The sequence below is a fragment of the Dermacentor variabilis genome, chromosome 2, assembly GCF_050947875.1.
Source record: "Dermacentor variabilis isolate Ectoservices chromosome 2, ASM5094787v1, whole genome shotgun sequence".
NCBI lineage: Eukaryota > Metazoa > Arthropoda > Arachnida > Ixodida > Ixodidae > Dermacentor > Dermacentor variabilis.
In genome coordinates, this window is record NC_134569.1 from 61,403,867 (window position 1) to 61,423,162 (window position 19,296).

Here is a 19,296-nt window from a genome sequence, read left to right on the forward strand (position 1 = left end):
TAGGTGGCAGGAGAAGAGAAGGCAGTACTCATATATAACAAGCAGAAGAAAGGCTTGCCCATTGCCATTTTTATTTCTAATTTTTCCATTGAGGCAGTGTCTTTCATGAGGAGGATTAGTAGCAGACAGTGGATAAGCCTTCTTTTCTGGTTATTGTTCCTGGTTGGCTTCTGAAGTGACTCCTAGCTTTTGCCACACTGCATGGAATTTATTGTGAAAAAGCCCAGTTGTTTTGTGTAGGCCAGGGTTGAGAGCAAGAGAGTTGAGAGGAGTTAAGCACAGTAGAAAAGTTGCATATTGCAGCGTAATGTGGTCTGAGCTTCTCAGAAAAGTTCTTGAATTCGAAAGTGCATGTGCGATAATCATTGTTTCTTGCAGAAGCTGCTCTGAACTGCTGGGCGCAGTAAGGTGAAACAGTAGTCACATTGCTCTGTGCTCTTGGATGGACTTAAAACATGAGGTAGGTCATGATGCCCTAAAAAGTTGCCACAATGTCATAGTGCTCCGACAACCTCTGCATTATCCATGTGTAATGTGGAGTGTGTGGGTTTGTCTCCCACGGGCGACAAGTTATCTTTTCATTCACTTTCATTTTCTCATTCCCTCATTATTTTCTCATTTCAGTTTCAACTACAGCCAATTACCTTATGGTTTCCTCGAGCTCGTTGCCTGTTTGGCTTTATATGATTGTGATTAACAAAAATTGAGCCCCTCTGTTTCCCATAATTCATAGAGAGGGTCTCTAATCTGGCAGCCTTGATGCCATTAGGTAGCATACAAGGGTTTATTAGCCACGTGCCTGCTCTTCCAAATTCATATGTTACATCGGGCAAAAAATGATGTTCCACATCTGCCCACCATGATCCTAAGGAGCGCTGGCTAACACTCCCAGTGCTATAACCTAGTGCACATAAATATTCAGGATGGTGAACTGATTGACGGCCGTCGCCGTAGCACAATTAGTATGGCAACGCATGCATAATTCGGAGGTTGTGAGTTCATCTCCCAGTGGTGAAAAGTTATTCTTTCGTCCACTTTCATATTCCCTATTCCTCAGTATTTTCTACATCTCAATTTTAACCATTGCCTATTGGCTTTATATGGTCTTGATACTTTGAGGCAGTAATTTAAGACAAATGGTATGTGTCCTTCTGTTTATTTTGTGCCATTGCAGCTATGTACTTTTGAGGACTTATTATCCAGCTCAACAAGAGATCGTCGATGAAAGAAAAAAACAGCTTTCGTGTACAGTTGAGTTCATTAATTCGACTCTCACGGGATCGATGAAATTGATTGAATTATCTATCGGTTTGAATTAAACAAGATGCAGAAAAAAAAAGAAAACACACACATTGCTGATTTATTTGGCAGTATTTGTCTGACTCTAATATGCCCCTAAATCAAATGTGTGGCTGCTTTCTATGTAGCCAAAGCAGAAAATTAATGTGGAGGTAACACTAAAGTTCCTAAACAAAGTAGAAATCTAATGCACACAAGATTTTTTTAGCAAGAAAAATGGGCAAACGTCTAATATATTGCATACTGTTGGCCAGCTTCTTAAAGGGACTGGCAAGAAATCTTTATGGTACCAGTTTTTTTTAATGCAGCAGAAACCTTACTGGTCCGAGTGTCCAATCATACAGTGACGAGGCAGAAAACATCGTGGAACATCTTATATCTGAATTTTCCAATCGGCATTGAGGAAGTAGTCGTGCTCAGGAAACATGCTGGAAACATTGATAGGTGAGCGCGATAGCGATTATACCCCGGCATTGGTGAGGAGCAGATGACAAGTGCGGCTTTAGCTTTAGCCAATGTTCCTGCAGTTCATGTTTTATGAAGTGTTCAGTTATTTTGACTACAGTAGGTGGTGTTCTAATCTATGCCCCAGTGATGTTCCCTCCTAGTAACTCAAACTGATCTCGAAGCCAAGCCAAGTGGTAGGATACGCCAGTAGTGCTATTGTTTCAATGTTGGCACCCATTCATGGCACAATTCGTTGATGGGATTTTGTATCTGGCAGAGACCAAAAACTCGAGGTACTAACTCACAAACTCATGCACGTACAACAGCAATCGTGCACAGCGATGCGTTGAACAACTCTGCCCACTCTGCCGCTCCACTCATTACCACGAAGGCAGTGTTGCTCATTAGCGTGCACTTTTCCTTTACTTTGTAATATGCATAGAGTAAAGCTCAAAAGCCTAATAATATACAAAGTAGAATTTTAAGCAATAAGTATGTGGCACTTAATAACAACTGACTTGAGTACAGTAATCTCATACTATATCTGAAGTTCCAAGACTTCACCATCAGGCTGTGCCACTTACTGGTTTTTTTTTGGATTTGTATTTACAATTTCAACTTAAATTGTGAGCAGTGTGCTTGGTTCTATCACTGTAAATCATGGCCATTTCATTTCCATCAATGTTTCACAACACATTCTGGCCAGTTGTCAGTCCCTCTAATGTCGGCTTTGCCATACAGTTATTAATGTCAGCTTTGCCACAATACAGACTTGTCATGCGGCAAAGCACACAAACGTCGTGAACATGGTTTTTAGTTGAATTTTCATGGGAGAAAAAAAAAAACATGCACATTAGAATCGGGTATATACTGTAATAAATCAGACATTGTGAGCTACTATTATTGTCTGAAGCTGGAAATAGGCATTTTTAATGATAGATGACGTGGGTTCAATGCATTCACTGTCCCCTAATCTCTGCCAAGATAGATGATGCTAGCAAATGGGTCGCTATTGGGGTCACCATAGGAGTGAAGCGTGTGCATTCTGACTGGTCAAGTTTGAATTATCTGATGAAGGCCAATTTTAAGATTGAAATAATGAAACTTTGGGCCTAAAGAAATAATGGGTGCAAGCCAGGACTTTTGATTGGGATTGAATTAACTGAACATTCGAATTAACCAGAGTGAAATTAACGGAAACTGTACTATTTGGTCACTGTTAGCGGGAGCTTTGGAATGCATGGCTTCACTTACTGCCGACCCAGGTTGATGGCTGTTCATTGTGCATGTGGCAAGAGAATGTCACAGGAGCACCTGTGTCTTGTTTGCTGCTGTGCATGGAAGTACTAGCTGGGCATGGCATGCTGGTATAAGTAGCCACGCAAAACTACTTACGACTGTTACTAATGCTAGTGAGAATTCCATAAATTTCAGGCATAGAAAGCCGAGACTGGTACCATGCAACACTGCTATGTCATGCATTTCTTTTTGGACATTGTGTGACACTTTGGCTAGCATAAAGGGTACCTTGCTAAAATCTCATATAAATGAAAACATGTAACACTAATATAGCTTTTAGCTTTGCAACGCCACTACCCATGCACCTTACTTTGTTATCAATGTGTAGAGGAAAGAAACCTTTCCTCTGTGATGCATGAGTTGTGTGCACAGGTGGTGCCGTTGTTGTGCCATGGGTGATGCAGTCGGTACTATATTTATCCTCTCACTCAGCACTGAGAAAGGCATAGCTTGGCAGTATGTTTGTTGATTCGCGTGGGAGTGGTCACATTAGAGAGAGATCATTCCGCCATAATAGGTATAATCCATCAATTTCAAACCTATGCTCATCAGGAGTTATAAGGCTTACAAGTGTGCAATCTTTTGCAGAAATTTGAAGCTTGCTTGGCTGTGGAACCTTCGCATTCGACACGTAGGGTCCAGAAATAGTGTGGAAGAGAGTTGTCCAGCAAGGGAGAGGGCTGCAAATCCTCGCCCACTCCCTTTGAACACAGCAGAACGTATGTTTCCATAGGCAGCGAGAGCGCAGGAGACAAGAGATGGCAGGGCTAGCTACACCACACTAGCTAATCACAATAATCTAAACCCAACAGACAATGAAGCCAATAAAGGAAAGCATAGGGGGAAATGGCTGTGGCTGAAATTTAAATGTAGAAAATAATGAGGAAAAGGGAAAATGAAACTGGACAAAAAGATAACGTGCTGCCAGTGTACGAAAAAATAATGTGCCACCAGTGAGTTCTGAACCCACAACTTCTGCATTATGCGTGGATTGCACTATGAATTGTGCTATGGTGATAGCCATCAATCCGGCTACTACCTTGGGTAGCTATGTGTACTAGATCTAGCCCTGGAAGAGTTAGGCAGTGCCACTCAGGGCCATGGGGGCAGATGTGGACCATCTGTATACATGGCAGGAGTGTGGTGGAGAGGAAAGACTACGTCAGAAACTCGTTTGGACCTTTTCATCGCGTGGCATGTGCACAATGCCCTCTGGAGCTCCCTGGGTGTTGCCACATTAGCCTCTTGACAGCTGTAATTATTCATGACTCCCCCAAAAGCACTGCAGAAACTGCAGCGCTTACCTTTTTACTAATGTGCAAGTCCAGAGAGGGCATAGATAGACTTGTAGAGAGGATGGGGGAGAGGAGGCAGAGTGAGTAGAACTGACGCAGTTGCAAAACGAATGCCACTCTTACAGTTCCCATATATGGGGAGATGGCAGGAGAGGGAAAAGATCACGTGAGAAAGCAAGGAAACAGTGGTTATGGGCAAACCACATCCATTATTTTGCCTGATGGTGTCAAGTGTCACTACACTAGCTGCAACATAGGTTAAGGATCTAAGCTTTGTAATTTCTGTTTATGTTTATGCATCGTTTCTGTACCCTAGTGTCCATACACCCTCTGCAACATGTACAAGTCGTTTCATAAACCCAACTGTGGCTGTTTTCGTGATGCAGCCCATCCAATATTTTAAAATGTGATTAGCATTCATAGCCTACTTCCCCGACTCTTGCGTGATGCGGCTGTATGCTATCCAGCCCCTGAAATTTCGCTCTCACTCTTAAAAAGAAAGTTTGGCAGGTGTTACACTCTTGTAACACAAGAAGGCGAAAGCCTGCTGCGCATTTAGTAATACATGAAAGTATACATTCTGGGTTAGACTTCTTTGTAAGACATATTGGTAATGTATTAAGTTATACAGTCAGAGATAAACTTCTTGCAAGACGTAATGAGCCGCAGTGAGAAGTACACGTGTGGCACTAAGGCGACCTCCTCACCAAGGTGCAGCGGCACATGCTCCTTCAGCAGTGGTGTACTTGCACGGTTGTCCTTGGGATTACTAAACTTAAAATTCGGCAGACACTTAAGACTGCTTACGTGTGGGAATGCGAAAGCATTATACTGTTTGTAGACCTCGGAATGTCATCAACACGCTCATTTTCTACACTCTTGACGTGGCGCCACCTCCTCCACACCGTCATGTGCACCACCCACTGACGCACGCACTAGCCAGTGAGATGGCTGTGATGTGACGTGTGCAGTCAGGCATGCACTAGGCACACCTTTAGTAAGCCAGAACCGTGGAGCAGCCATGGCTTCAGTGAAGTGTGCTCATCTTGCACCGTGGAGGCCCGTCTTCGATACTCACTGAGACCAAAACGTACCAAATTTTCTTTTCAAAGCCACTAATTCACTTTGTTTATAGGGACCTCCCTGAGAAATTTGACGTTAATCCGAGCATTTTTTTACGTGTTCTTACTTTTTGTGGCATTGGCCATTTTTCGTCACGGTGCAGTTTTACCAAAGGCGTTTGCCTTAAAAACAAAAATAAAGAGACATGTCCTATGGTTGGCTTTCAACATGGTTCCCTCAGCACAGCAGCCCGATGCTCTACCATTAGACCATGTATGCATGCCTGCAATCCCCACATAACACACTTACCAGCTTCAATTGTGCAAGCCAGCACTTCAAGACGCTTGCCTTGCGAGTCATGTCGCATGGCAAGAATTTGCTGATAAATGTTGGATTGCACGCTCTTCTAGCTGACAATGAAAGTTAAAGCTTTATGCCTGAAAAAGAAACCTATGCAATTGCGCTGTAATTAATTTCAAGTCACATATGCTAATAATCCCCAATTCTATTGTGCCATTAGGACAAAACTGGCTGCAGGTGGGAGGCTGATTTTAGTTAGGAGAGAGAGAAATGTTTTATGACAGTCAGCCAGAGAAGCTTGTCTCTTGCCTGCTTCTATTGAACCTCTTTTTGTGGCATCAGAAGGTGTAGACACCGTGGCCTGTGGCACATGGGTGCATGAATGCGATTAGCATTGTTAGCCTACTTCCTCCACTTTGGTGTGCTGCTGCTGCTGCTATCTGCTATGTAGCCCCTGAAACGATGCCCGTGAAATGATTGGGGGCGAGCTTCACCACTGGAAAAGCTGGCGTGACGTGGTATGAGAGATCACGTGGACACAGCGGTCGTGTCAGCTGCTTTGGAAGTGCCGAAGCGAGCTGAAAACGAAAGTTTTGAAGTCCCACCTGCGCTGCAGTTCTGGTTTAGCGGGGAGGTTTTCCCGCTTTGGGTGTCTTCTTGACAACACTTGAAAGCACCACATAGGTAGCAGCTGCTTTTAAAGGCATCCAACATGGTAGGCTACTGCCCGGTGCCACAGCGCCAGACATATGCAACGGAGCTCAGTGTCAGCTTGGATCGCAAAAATTAGAACCGGCAAACAGGCTTTGGCTCGTGTGCAGCAAGCACTTCCACGAGAAAGATTTCTGGCATGGTTGGTGCAGCGATGCTCGTTGAGCAGCCTAAAGTGCGCTGAGATGCTCGCCCACGCACGCTGCCCAGCTAATGTCATGATGCTTTGGTCTGTTAACTTCTGATGCAATATATTTGCAAGTTCATTGGAATGGAAAGGGAATGGTAAAGCACACATTGAAAAAAGAAAAAGGCACAGCATATGCTTATGTTTGTATTAGCACAAGAAACAAACAAGAAAAAGAAGCAGCAGGAAATTGCTTGCTGAGATGACTGATAAACATACAGTGCAGCGCAACTCAAGCAATAATGATATTGAAATGTCTTAGAATTTAGAAGAAGAAAAAAAGATTGAATTGTCGCAAAGGCACATCATGAAATTAGTTTTGAACAGCTTTGATAGCGTCCATGTAACAATGGTTGCCTGTATACTGTCAAATGCCCATATGTTGCGGCCTAAAGCTCCCGACAAGGTGCGAAAACGTGCTCGCAGAGATAGTGAAACATTGTGCCCGGACATCCATGCCGACACGCAGACGGTCGCTGTGAACCAGTGTGATCGCTGCATTGACGCTTCATTCTGTTGTGCTCCATTGGGTTATGCAGACAGCCAACAAAAGAACATATTTTCACATAATTTGCTCCCGCATGGTGTTTTTATTGAGCGCCGCCAGTCAAACATATGAGGAGCACGCTGCCTTATCCCTCATACTATGCAGACGAGGTGCTTCCGACAGATAGCATTTCCGTAAGGCCTCGCCCCCAATAGCTGATGCACAAGACCCGCCGTGGTTGCTCAGTGGCTATGGTGTTGGGCTGCTGAGCACGAGGTCGCGGGATCGAATCCCGGCCATGGCGGCCGCATTTCGATGGGGGCGAAATGCGAAAACACCCGTGTGCTTAGATTTAGGTGCACGTTAAAGAACCCCAGGTCGTCAAAATTTCCGGAGTCCTCCACTACGGCGTGCCTCATAATCAGAAAGTGGTTTTGGCACGTAAAACCCCAAATATTATTATTATTACGATACACAAGGTTACCCAACGTAACATACATCAGTTGCATGTTGCCCCCACTATGACATCAATCATTACTGTATATTAAACCTTTTACAGGGCCTCCCTTACACTTACAGGCATGCTAATAAGAGGGCTTTATCAGCTGCCAAGCTAGAAGAATGCACCCCTCTTACATGCTATTGGTAATGAATCCGAAGCAATGGAAATCTCAGAATGACCATTACAGATTGTAAATGAAGGTGTCTTAGCAATATCATGTGTCGCTACATTGCTTGAATGCTAATGGCATTAATGTCTACAGTCATTGTGAGATGGGTTCTGTCGACACTTTTTTTACATATGGACTTAGAAAAAAAAAAAAAGTAATGTAGCCATTTTTGTTTGCCGCTACAAATGCCAGCTCAGCTAAATCTGCACGCCCGACATTATTTGACCTGACTTCAAGCAAAGCATTCAACTGTAGCCTATGTTTTCTGACAACAGCCTTTTTGTACTAGCTCACTGTCCTTTCATCTTCTTCCTTCCGCTGCTTTGTCGAGAATGATGTGCTGAAACTGGTGTGGCAGCACTGCAAGAAAGCAGGCAAAGTCTGTTGTTGCCATACACAGTGTAGCCGATGACCAGTGCCCTAATGATATGATACATGGGATTGCAAGGGAATGGTTTTGGCCACCAGCGCCATGTGCATGTTGTATGGTTCTTCACTATAGTCTGTTGGACTGGATTGATAACACGTGAAGCCATGTGTTCTTGTGTTCCCACTAATCGCAATAATGATTCTCTGCCTGCCTGTTCTAATGCAATCTTGGTAAGGCAAGCTGGGTATGATCAAAAATTTCTTCATGATAGATAAGTGACAAATGCATTGCAGTGATGTGAAAGTGAACTGGTTTATGTTCATTTACTCTGGCATACCATCCATGTTACTTTTGATTATTCTATTAAGGTTCCAGGTGTATTTTTATTAATCTGCATTGCTGTGCACATTTTGTAGTTAAAACATATTGTTAGTAGGACATACAAGTTCACTCCAAATTCTTTGTAGAACATTAGAGGCAGAAAAAAAAAAAAAAGCCGCTGGTGAGCAGCTTGAGTAGGCATGTGAATATGACTGCTTTAGGTAAATAATTTAAAAAAAAAAAACGTTTATCTTTCAGGTACATGTATGAAGCTATCAAGACTGGAGTTATTTCTGTACAACGAATGCTCCCCACAGCCCCTTGGATATTCATCATGGAAGTGTAGCTGGAGCTAGAATCATTCTCTCCACATCATCTAATGGACTGCCATTTACAGCTGTCAGCCATTGCGCTGGCTGTTCTCAGGAACTTTTTGGCATTGTGTGGAGTCGTGTGTGACATTGTGCACAGTATGCAAGTGTGTGCACATCAATATTTCAGGAGCTTTTATCTTGGCTTTCTGTCAAAACTGAGTAGAAATGGTGTGGCCCATTCAAGGTTGCTGAAGTGCCATAAGCGGGCACAATATGGGACTGTATCTTGTAATGATCCATCCCATTTTACATTATTCATGGCCGTTGTGCCAAGTGGCCTAATCCCTACGATAACAGCTGTGCGACATTATCCAAGCCAGTGCCGGAATGGAAAGAATGGAAAATGAACTGGATTATTAGAAAATACACGCCCTGGTCAGCTGACCTGCCAAGCGAACAATAAAGTGTTTTTGAATCTTACTTCCTCAAATGATTGTGTGTTGGAGCTAGGATTAGTTTAGCTGACAGACCTTTTATATGTACCTATATATATGTATATATTTTTAAGGCAATAAATACGTAACTTATGACCGTGTCTCTCTGTTCTTGCTCCTGAGTGAAGTTTGTGGAAAGGAATTTGTGTACAAGCACAGTCAAGAACCGGTTTGTTTATGCACATGACAACGTGTGCACGTAGCGCGAGCGATGTGTGCAGACGCGTAAAATAATAACTGCTGGGATATAACCGCAGCGCATGAAACATTCTGACGAAACCATAGTTTATAAGAACGAAACCGAAAACGTTGACATTTAGTCGGCAAATCTTCGGCGTCTGGTAACTATGGGTCGTGTTTTGCAGGAAAGCAACAACAGGCGGCCTCGTCACGCGGCAGCAACTGATATAAGCGACGCGCAACAATTTAACTGCGCAATTTCATAACGTCGTGATCGCGCTGCACGCTTAGCGACTTCCCGATGGAGGCATAATGTGCTTTCTCCGCTGTTGCCGACTTATGTTGGCGCGACGCAGTGAAGAAAAGTGAGCTGAACGACTTGAACTCTTGCCAAGATCTCGAGGCGACGTCGGCTGCTGCCTGTGTTCTCGGTTGTGGGGAGTTTATTTTCTTCCGTCTTTTCTGATGAGTACGCGCTGCGGGAACTGCAAGGAAAACACCGCGGAAGTCGAAGGCTTTTTTTGGACAGGCGTTGAACCACTCGCCACGGGCGCTTTATCGTCGAAGACCAGACCGCAGAGCGGTCGCGAAACCAGGTCATGTCGTCGTTCTCGTCTGCGACCAAAGTGTTCGGTGTGTCCCTGCTCGCCGTCCCAACGACGTACGCATTCAACGCGGTCGCCCAGCTACTCAAGTGGGATAGCGCCTTGCCCGTTTGTGTGGGCGTAGCAGTGGTACTTGTGGCCGTAGCCGGCCTCTTATTTTGGGCCACGGGCAGGAAGGCCCCGTTGGCGGACGGCCGAAAACGCGAACAGATATGGTTCTACGGTAAGTGTCATCTTGCTGTAATATACTTGCGCGTCAGTGCTGGTCGCATGTCCTTGCGTCATTGTCAGCGCGGGCAGCTGCGTGTTGCTTCATTCCGGCTTCACGCTCCGTCGCGCGCCCAGGAGCTTAGACGACGCATGCCAGCGCGCTGCTTGTTTGGGTTTTCCGTGCACACCTGGCGAGGTAGCATATGCGCCTGCCGACTGCGTCCCTGGGCGTGACGAATAGCGGCGCGGGTGATTGGCGCGTGTTATGCATGTTTAAAGTAAAGCCGTGGATTTTCAGTGGTAAAATTAAAGTGCCAGCAGAGGCGGCGACCCGAAGGTACACTGTAGAGCGTACAGTATATGCGGGCTTGATCATTTTTAAGTTTTCAGGAATTTTTAAAGATAGCCTGTTGGAGCCCTTGAGCTGGATTATAAGACAGGCGGGCATTACTAGCACGAGAAATCGAAAAGCGTAATCAACTATAGATTCGCTAATTAACTTAATTATAATTACGGCACACATTGCAGTTTTCGACGCCAGTTTCGGTACATTTTCCTAAGTGTGGTCGAAATACATGAGCATTCCATATAAGAAGCCAACAAACACTTACACCAACGACAACGTAGGGGAAATTACTTGTGCATTGCGCAGGTGGGGAACGATCCCACAACCTTCGCAGGTGGGATATATCGTTCTCCACCTGCGGGAAGTTGTTTTTTCATCCACTTTCATTTCCATTAATTTATCGTTTCTTTATTTCATATATTATATAAGCACAAGTAATTTCCCCTATGTTGTCCTTGGTGTCAGTGTTTGTTGGCTTTTTATATGACTAATAAAAATCGGGCCCCTCGGTTAACCCCCCTTCTCGTTTACGGGCATTCCAGTTTTGTGCTTAAATGCTTAAAGGAGGTGTTTGTTAAGAAAATAAGTGGAAAATTGTATTTTTGCAGTGAATTTTATGGCACTTATATCCAAACTGGTGACATTCTGGATACTCATTTTAAGTGTATATATGTCTGTCATTCTGACTGGCTACAATTAGTAAATTACCATATGTGCCATAAGGTAATTAAGAAGTTAACTAGTTAATTTTTGTTAATGAGTTGAATATGTATTTCAGTTTCTCGTGCTAATAATGTATGCCTCTGAATAATCCAGCTCAAGGGCTAGAATTATGTTATCCGTAACAGGCAATTTTAAAAATTCTGTAAAAGTGAGAAATGGTCACCCTGTATTTCAGATTGTGTTAGTAACTGCACTGCTGCAGTAGTACTGAGTACCAAGTTAGTGCTTTTTCCTAGGTTCTGCAGGTAGTGAAAAGTACTACATATCATTTTACTGCCTGCACTTGCTAAGAATGTAGCGCCTTTGGGAGCAAGTAACATGTTAGTATTTACTTATTGGATATCGCAACATCTTTTTAAAGAGTGACAGGGTGTAGCCTAATGCGCAGTCTATTGAAAATCTCTATAGACTCTGCAGTCAAATTCTCATAGGCATTATGCAGGGTGATCATATTGAAGTTACCAGAATTTACAAAAGAATACATATGTGGCAGATAGTATAATTCTTCTCCTTAACCTGGATTATTCGAAGAGGTGGACATTACTCAACAAAACACATTGGGGGGCTAGTTGGTAATTACTCAAGAAAACAGACTAGTGGGCTAGCTGGTATTGTGTCTTAAGTTTTTGGTGCAAGGAAACGCACAACACGAGAGAAGGCATGCAGGACAGAACATTATTAACAACTGATGATTTATTGTGCTTGGTCACAGTATGTATAGCACCGTACAATGAAAAATGGAAAGGGAGTGTAATGTCTTCACATCATCACAGATTGCCTAACAGCGTAACAAGCCATTGCTATCGTGACAAGAACAGGATCTCCTCTGACAACACAACAGATAAGCAGCTCACGCAGTGATTGTTTCTGTTCATTTCAAACGCCTTTTCAATTTCCCTTGTCACTTGATCAGAGTGTCTGGCCATCAGTCTAGTCTTTTTAAACGAAGGTTTGCAGCCACAGCACATGCACTGTGCAACAAGATCAACTTGTGATCAACTTGTGATCAACTTGTGATCAACTTGTGATCAAGTTGTGATCAAGTTGTGATCAAGTTGTGATCATCGTGTGGTCAACAAGTGCAACTGGTCACTGCCGATTTGTCAGCATTGTTGGGTGCTCTCGTATGCGTTAAGACATCTGCCAGCTTGTCCTAAATAGTCTTTCCCGCATGACAATGTAATTCAGTATACTATGGCTTCCATTAAGAAAAATGACTAATTAACTTCATTACTTTACGGCACATATTGCAATTTACAAATTGTAGCCGATGAGTTTGCGAGGTGCATCCACTTTGAATGTATTTACTGAATGACACCAGTTTTCAGACATGGACCATCAAACTCATATAAAAATGCGCTGTGGTTCCACTTACTTTTCTTTAAACAAAATGCTCATTTATGCTTTGAAGCAGAAAAGTTACAGGAACATCCATGTATTTGGTCCCACACGTTGGGAAATGATACCTCAAGACTGGTGTCATCCAAGAGATTAACTTCAAGTGGATATGTCTTGCAATCTCACCGGCTACAATTAGTAAATTGCAGTATATAATTCAGTGGGTTAAGTAATTCAGAATTTAATTAATTAGTATTTTTGTGAATTTGTTTTCTGCTACAGCCAATACTTAAACATTTCGCTAAACTTAAAAATGATCACCCCATCTGTGCACTCATTTTATGAGAAATTTAGGCTTCTAAGGAATGTTCCAGTATTTCAATGATATTTGAGCTTATCTTGCTAGAGGAACTCACTGCTTAATTGTTCAATGCATAAATTTCATTGTTTCCCGCTGGCCTGTAATAACAGAGTTATTATTAGCTGTGCTTTCTCAATTCCTCGCTTTTTACTGTGCAGCCTTGGCAATATCTGCATTTGCAAGCGTGGCATCCCTTACTGTGGGCCTAGAGCTAGATGGAATCATATCAGGTTTGTATACCTTTCAAAGCCTAAGCGCATGTACGCTTTTCATAGGTAGGTAGTTACTTTCCATTTGTTTACTGCGGGCATTGGTTCCCACTTCTCGGCTAGGTTGAGTTGTTCGACTACCATCATATCTGCTTTGAACATGCAAATGTTGTACTGTGGAATAAACTGCACTGCATGATGGGTTTTAGAGGTACACACTGGGTTTAAGAAAGCCATGTTGATGTACAGTGCTCACGGAATGAAACGCCTCACTTTAAGGCTAACTAATGCACATAACTTTCGTTTCCACTGGTTGCAGTTCGTCTCACATCAATGTAATTTTGATTAGATTGGGGTCCACGTTACCTTTGGTGACCAGATCCTAGCGACATGACATGGCACTCTTGAGTACTTTGACATCTGCAGGGTTCTACAAAATGCTCCCTGTTGCATTTCATTCTGTGATCACTGTAGTCCACACAAACATTCACATAATGTGCTTGTCTTTAACCTAGCAATTGCTGTCATAATACTATGCCTGCTGTGCACTGTCATACAGTGCATATTACTGCATACTGGAGAGAAGTGACAGACTAGCCTGCGTTGCTGTACTTGAATGTTTGATGTGGAGAAATTGACTTGCTATTAGAAACTCCTTTTGCATTTAGTGCTATTTAGCACGGCAACAAAGGAAAGAAAGGGGAGACAAAAAAAAATTGAACTTCTGTGTCTGTTGCAACGCATGCAGGTTTCACTGGCTGCTAGTTCGATTCGAACCTCATTGCAATGTTCTAGCACTGAAAAGCTGTTACACTACCGAAATTTTAGGAATCAACTTTGCACCAAATAAATTCAGTAAGCATCCATGTTGCATGATATTGCTGCAAGGACAGGTACCTGCTGTAATACTACTACCATAACGATTGCATTATTTTGGCATATTGTGGTGTTAAATCTTCAACATCTGGGAAAATCTAGTTTGTCAAACTGCATTGTGTTGAGCCAATGCACAATTTGAGCACTAGCAACTATTGTCACCGCAATAATCCGTGACAAGTAAAGAATGGCATAGATGCTCTTTCCGCAAAAGAGTGCTCTGACCACGCATAGTCGCAGAGAATAGTGCCCTTACATATCGCAAATGCAAACCAAGAGTAATTGAATAATGATGAATGTGTCGCAGTCATGCATGTCATGCATGACCTGCCTTGGCGACTGTGGCTATGGGACTGCTGTGTTAAGCATGAGGTCGTATAGTCAAAGCTTGGTCATGGCGGCCACATTTTGATGGAGTTGAAATGCAAAAATGCCTGTGCACTGGGTGCACGTTAAATCCTCGGGTGGTCAAAATTAATCTGATCTCCCATTACGGCATGCCTCATAATCAAATTGTAGTTTTGGCACATAAAACCCCAGAATTTAATTTTTAATTTATCCTCATGCATGAAAAGACAAGGTTAGCAGGTAGAGATGAAAAAGACAACACGCAGTGCAAGCACATGCATTCTAGTGCAATGAACCGTGAAACATAACGTTTAGTTTGTTTATTGTTATTTCAAACAATTAGTTATGACAAATAATATACAGACATGGGTCTCATAGTCGGAGACTGCACTGGAACCCTTGATTGTTATATAAAAAATAAAGCGAAATACACAGCAGGGAAACAAAAATAGAATAATCAAGAAACTGAGTGAGGGCACGCATAAAAATGCAGAACATTGGCTAATTAAGCTGCAAATTAGCAGAATAACATTATACATTTAATCGGCCAGCAAATAATTCTTAAATTGGTATTTAAACGAGTACAATATAGATGACAATTTAATGGCATATGGTAGACTGTTCCAGAGTTCAAGCGCACAAAGAGAGGAAGCCATCTTACTGTAATTAGTATGACATAAAGGTAACAGGAAATTTTCTTGTCCTGCATACCTTGTGTTATTAGGATTAAGAAGTATATTAGAACTAATGATTTGTAAGAAACTTGTTTAGTAATTTGAAAAGTAATATCACTAATGATAGTTGAACAAACCTGTAGCTTGAAGTATGCGGTTTGTACGTAGTTGTGAGGAGGCATAAGAGAAAAAAATGTCTTCGGGTTTTCATGCAAATTGCCTGATTTCGTATGTGCTGAATAGTGGAAAGACAGCAGTGATAAGTATTACCCTACGAAGTAATGCTATAAGTGATATGACCATGAATGAAAGCTTAGTACAATGATAATAATGCTTCTTTGGAAAAAGAATGCATGTGATTTGAGTAGTGCTCTAATGACAAATGCTGTTTTGTTCGATGTGTGCAATGTGGTTAGTAAACTTAATGTGGTGATCTAACTATAAACGTCGTGCCCATTGAGGCTTATGGTCGGAGAGCAAGGTAAATGTCTCTGTGATGACTTAAATATGAATGGCATTTTCGTAAGGCTTATAATCAGGAAATTGGCATTACACCAATCTGTAATTTTATACAGGTCACTGATTACTTTTCAAGTTAGTGAAAGGGATGATTTATCTAAGAGGGAAACAGTTGTATCGTCTGCGTATAATATAGGAAGTGTATAATTAAGGCGGTCAGGTAAATTGTTTATATATATATGCAGAATAATAGTGGACATAAAATGGAGCCCTGATGCACTCCTTGCTTTATAATTTTGCTTTCAGAGAAAGCCCCACATGGGTACACTGTTTATTCACGATTAAATAGATAATTTATTGACATATTTATCAATTTAGTTAAAATGCCTCAAAGACCCTGTACGCAGAGTTTTGCATGAGGGGCGGGCGTTGTTGACGTTTACGAAGTTAGTTTGTTAACAAAGAGAGACTCAACGGCAGCTTTGAATTGAACAGGGTTGATGTGAAGGACGATGTTTGAGGGAAGATTGTTCCAGTCAGTGGCTGTTTTGATAACAAACAACTGAAGGTACATGACGGTGTGGCCACATGGGGGGTATATAGCTTTATCATGGCTGATGCGCTTAGAGATGCGATGAGGTGGGTTGATGGAAGAACAATGAGGCAAAACATGAAAAAATTTGTCATACATTGAAAGCCTTGCAATTTTGCCTTGTACTTGAAGACTATGTAGACATGCTTGTTTTTTTTTTTAGGCTACTTAGGCTGATAGTGTAAGTGGAATATACGAATCTAATGGCGCTGTTTTGTATTGATTCAGTGAGATTGGTTAGAGCATGTTCGGGAGGATCCCAAATAGAACAAGCATATACTGATTTGGGTCGGATAAGTGTTTTGTAAGCTAGTAAGTTTGCAGAAGGAGGGGCATGCGTTAGGTTTCGCTTGAGGTAACCTAAGGTATAGTTAGCGTCGTCAGTAATCTTGGTTATATGCGTTGTACAAGTTAGGTTGTTGGAGAGAGTAATGCCTAGGTACTTTACATAATATGGCGAATAGATGTTGTTGCTGTTAAGAAAGTGTTTAAATAAAAATCCAAAGATGTTTTGTTAGTATTCACATGCATTACGCAGTCATTGCACCATTTATCTAATTTTAGTAAATCACATTAGAGTGCTTGGCTATCTGTTACATCAAGCATCGGGCGATAAATGATGCAGTCATCTGCGAAGAAGCATATCTTTGACGACATGTTACTAAGCAGGTCGTTAATGTAAATGAGGAAAAGTAGTTGACCCAAAACAGTGCCTTGTGGCACGCCAGATAAAACACAAGTTTGATGAAGTATTATTTGCATGCACGAATTGGTGTCAGTTAGGAAGAAAATCTTTGATCCAGTCTAGGACAAGGGGATGTAGATTACGTTGCGAAAGTTTTAATAGCAAATGCTTAGTGGGACATTGTCAAATGGCTTTTCAAGATCGATGAAGAGGGCATCAACAGGTATGTTTTGATGTTTTTAGTATTAAGTACTGGACCAGAAATTCCTATAGATTGCAGTTTAGTCAACAAAACATTAGTGTTTATTGTATCAAAGGCTTTAGTAAAGTCTAAAAAGACTGAGCCAACAAAATATCCGTGATCAAGTGAATGTCTAATATAATCAGTTATTAGCAAAGCCAACTTAGTCTAGCTTTCTGAATGAAAGGCGAACTGACAAGGTTTCAGCAAACTAAATTTGTTGAGGTAGATGGTAATATGGTTAATAACTTTTCAACAACTTTAATAATGAAGATAAAATACATACAGGATGATGTATGGTGACTTGAGACTTGTCACCATTTTTGTGAACAAGAATTAGCTTTTTTTTTTTACATCTAAGGAATATACCGGTTTTGGACATAAAGTTAAGTTACTGAGAGCATCATAAATAGTTGGAGCAACAAACTTTAAATGAAATGTGAAAATTCCATCAAGACCAGGACTAGTGTTCTTTAAGTTGGAAATTCTGGCAAAAACTTCTTCAGAGGTTGCAGAAAACAGAAAGATTAGTTGCATCGACTCACATGATAGTCCGAAGAAACATGGGTAGTATTATATATTTCATAAAAGTGGTAACTGAACTCATGGGCAATGCTAGGCTGGTCAGTGATAGTAGTTAAGTTATTGTAGATTACTTTTTTAATGGAACTGCCAAAATGCACTACATTCAAACACTCATTGATAACTTGCCATTGTTCATTTTTGATGAAACTTATTTTTTATAGATTGTGTGGAAATAAAAAAAAATTTTTTTTTTTTGCACCTTACAGTTAGTGTTATTATGAACAGCTTTTAAAAATGAAGAAAATAACTGAAGTGCTTCTTCTTGAGATTTAGTTTGGTGGATATAACTGTCGAGTCAATTTTGTCAATTGCTTCAACAAAATTTACCTTATCAGGACGAGGGGTAAAATAACAGGTATCTGACCTAGGAAAGTTAGATTTGAAAGTGACGAATACAGGCTAATGGTATGATATGTCTATGTAAATTACATCACACGCTGGTGAAGGTGAACTATTAGCGAAGGCATGGTCTAAGAGGAGGCTGTATCTTTGAGTGGAAAACCTGGTTGGAGAAGTTAATAATTGCCCAAAGCCAGTAAATGTCTCATGGGACAGTCTCAAAGATGGGGATTATCCTGGCCTCTTGTACAGTGAATCTTCTTGCCAAACCCAAACATTGTGAACAAGTGTGCGCCACAGTAGAGAAGTAGTATCACTATATTCTGGCTGGTTGAGTATATCCTTCCATAGACAGTTATTGATTTAACTTCGTGAGCCACTCCCCACATCCAGAGTGAGATGTTTTACTGTAGGAAAGTAGGAATAGGATAGGAATAAAATATAACATTTGCGCAATGACTTCTAGCTGGCATCTGGCAGCAGAATTCAGTTTTGTTTTTCTATCAGTGTGTGGGATGGTTTTGCCTCAGTGGCACTTGGCCTGGTAGCTTAGTGGCAGTGGAATTCGGTTGCCATATTTTTCAACATTTACTAGGCTTTTCTGAAATGTATCGGACCTTTTTTTATTTTTCGGAGAAAACTACAGGGTGCAGGTTGGCCAAACTATGAAGTGAGGGTGGATGGTCCTTGATGTCTTTAGCCTGCCGGTGGTGTGTCCTTAAGTTGCCTCAGCTGTTGTATGGCAGCAGTTGTGTCAAGCACTACAGTCGTTCCGTCTCGGTCTAATTTTGAGTGAGTAAAAATGACAAAGCGAATTTAACAAAGATAATGTATAAATTTATGTGCAAAGCTTGGTGACAGCTAAGCAGAAACAATTTGGAAGTTTCGAACAGTGCTTATAGAGGATGGTTTGGCCATGAAGCAAACAAACATATGCTGCAACTGCCTTGAGAAAGGCCAAACATATGTTTGCAGTGAGCCGCGCTATGGGAGGCCTTCAACTAGCCATAATCATGCTATTTTTTATTATGTTTGAATGATAAGGAGAGATCATCGGCTCACTGTCAGAGAAGTTGCTCCGTTTGGGATATCAAAAAAGACAGTGTGAATGCCATTTTAAAGATAATTTGAGTATGCAGTGGGTGCCAGCAAAATTTGCCCCTGGATTTTGACAGAGGAATTTGAAGACCTTGGCAACTGCACCAGTATAGCACCCCTGTTGGTGCTGCTCACATGATTTTTTTTTTCTTTTTGGCACTGCAAAGTAT

At 41.7% G+C, this 19,296-nt stretch overlaps 2 protein-coding genes across 4 annotated transcripts in view; both read left to right on the forward strand.

Annotated features, from left to right (window-relative positions):
* The window catches only part of LOC142571970 (repulsive guidance molecule B-like), a 33,475-nt gene extending 24,122 nt beyond the window's left edge, over window positions 1-9,353 (forward strand). For all 3 annotated transcript variants that reach the window (XM_075680730.1, XM_075680731.1, XM_075680732.1), the window contains exons 5-6: window positions 379-460; window positions 8,708-9,353. In XM_075680730.1, coding sequence (XP_075536845.1) covers window positions 379-412 — 34 coding nt within the window. In that variant the 3' untranslated portion in view covers window positions 413-460; window positions 8,708-9,353. The remainder of the gene's footprint in view (window positions 1-378; window positions 461-8,707) is intronic.
* A 99-nt stretch (window positions 9,354-9,452) lies between these two features.
* Window positions 9,453-19,296, forward strand: part of LOC142571968 (transmembrane 6 superfamily member 1-like) — a 33,457-nt gene continuing 23,613 nt past the window's right edge. The window contains exons 1-2 of the mRNA XM_075680728.1: window positions 9,453-10,265; window positions 13,179-13,250. Of these exons, the coding sequence (XP_075536843.1) occupies window positions 10,037-10,265; window positions 13,179-13,250 (301 nt within the window). The 5' untranslated portion in view covers window positions 9,453-10,036. The remainder of the gene's footprint in view (window positions 10,266-13,178; window positions 13,251-19,296) is intronic.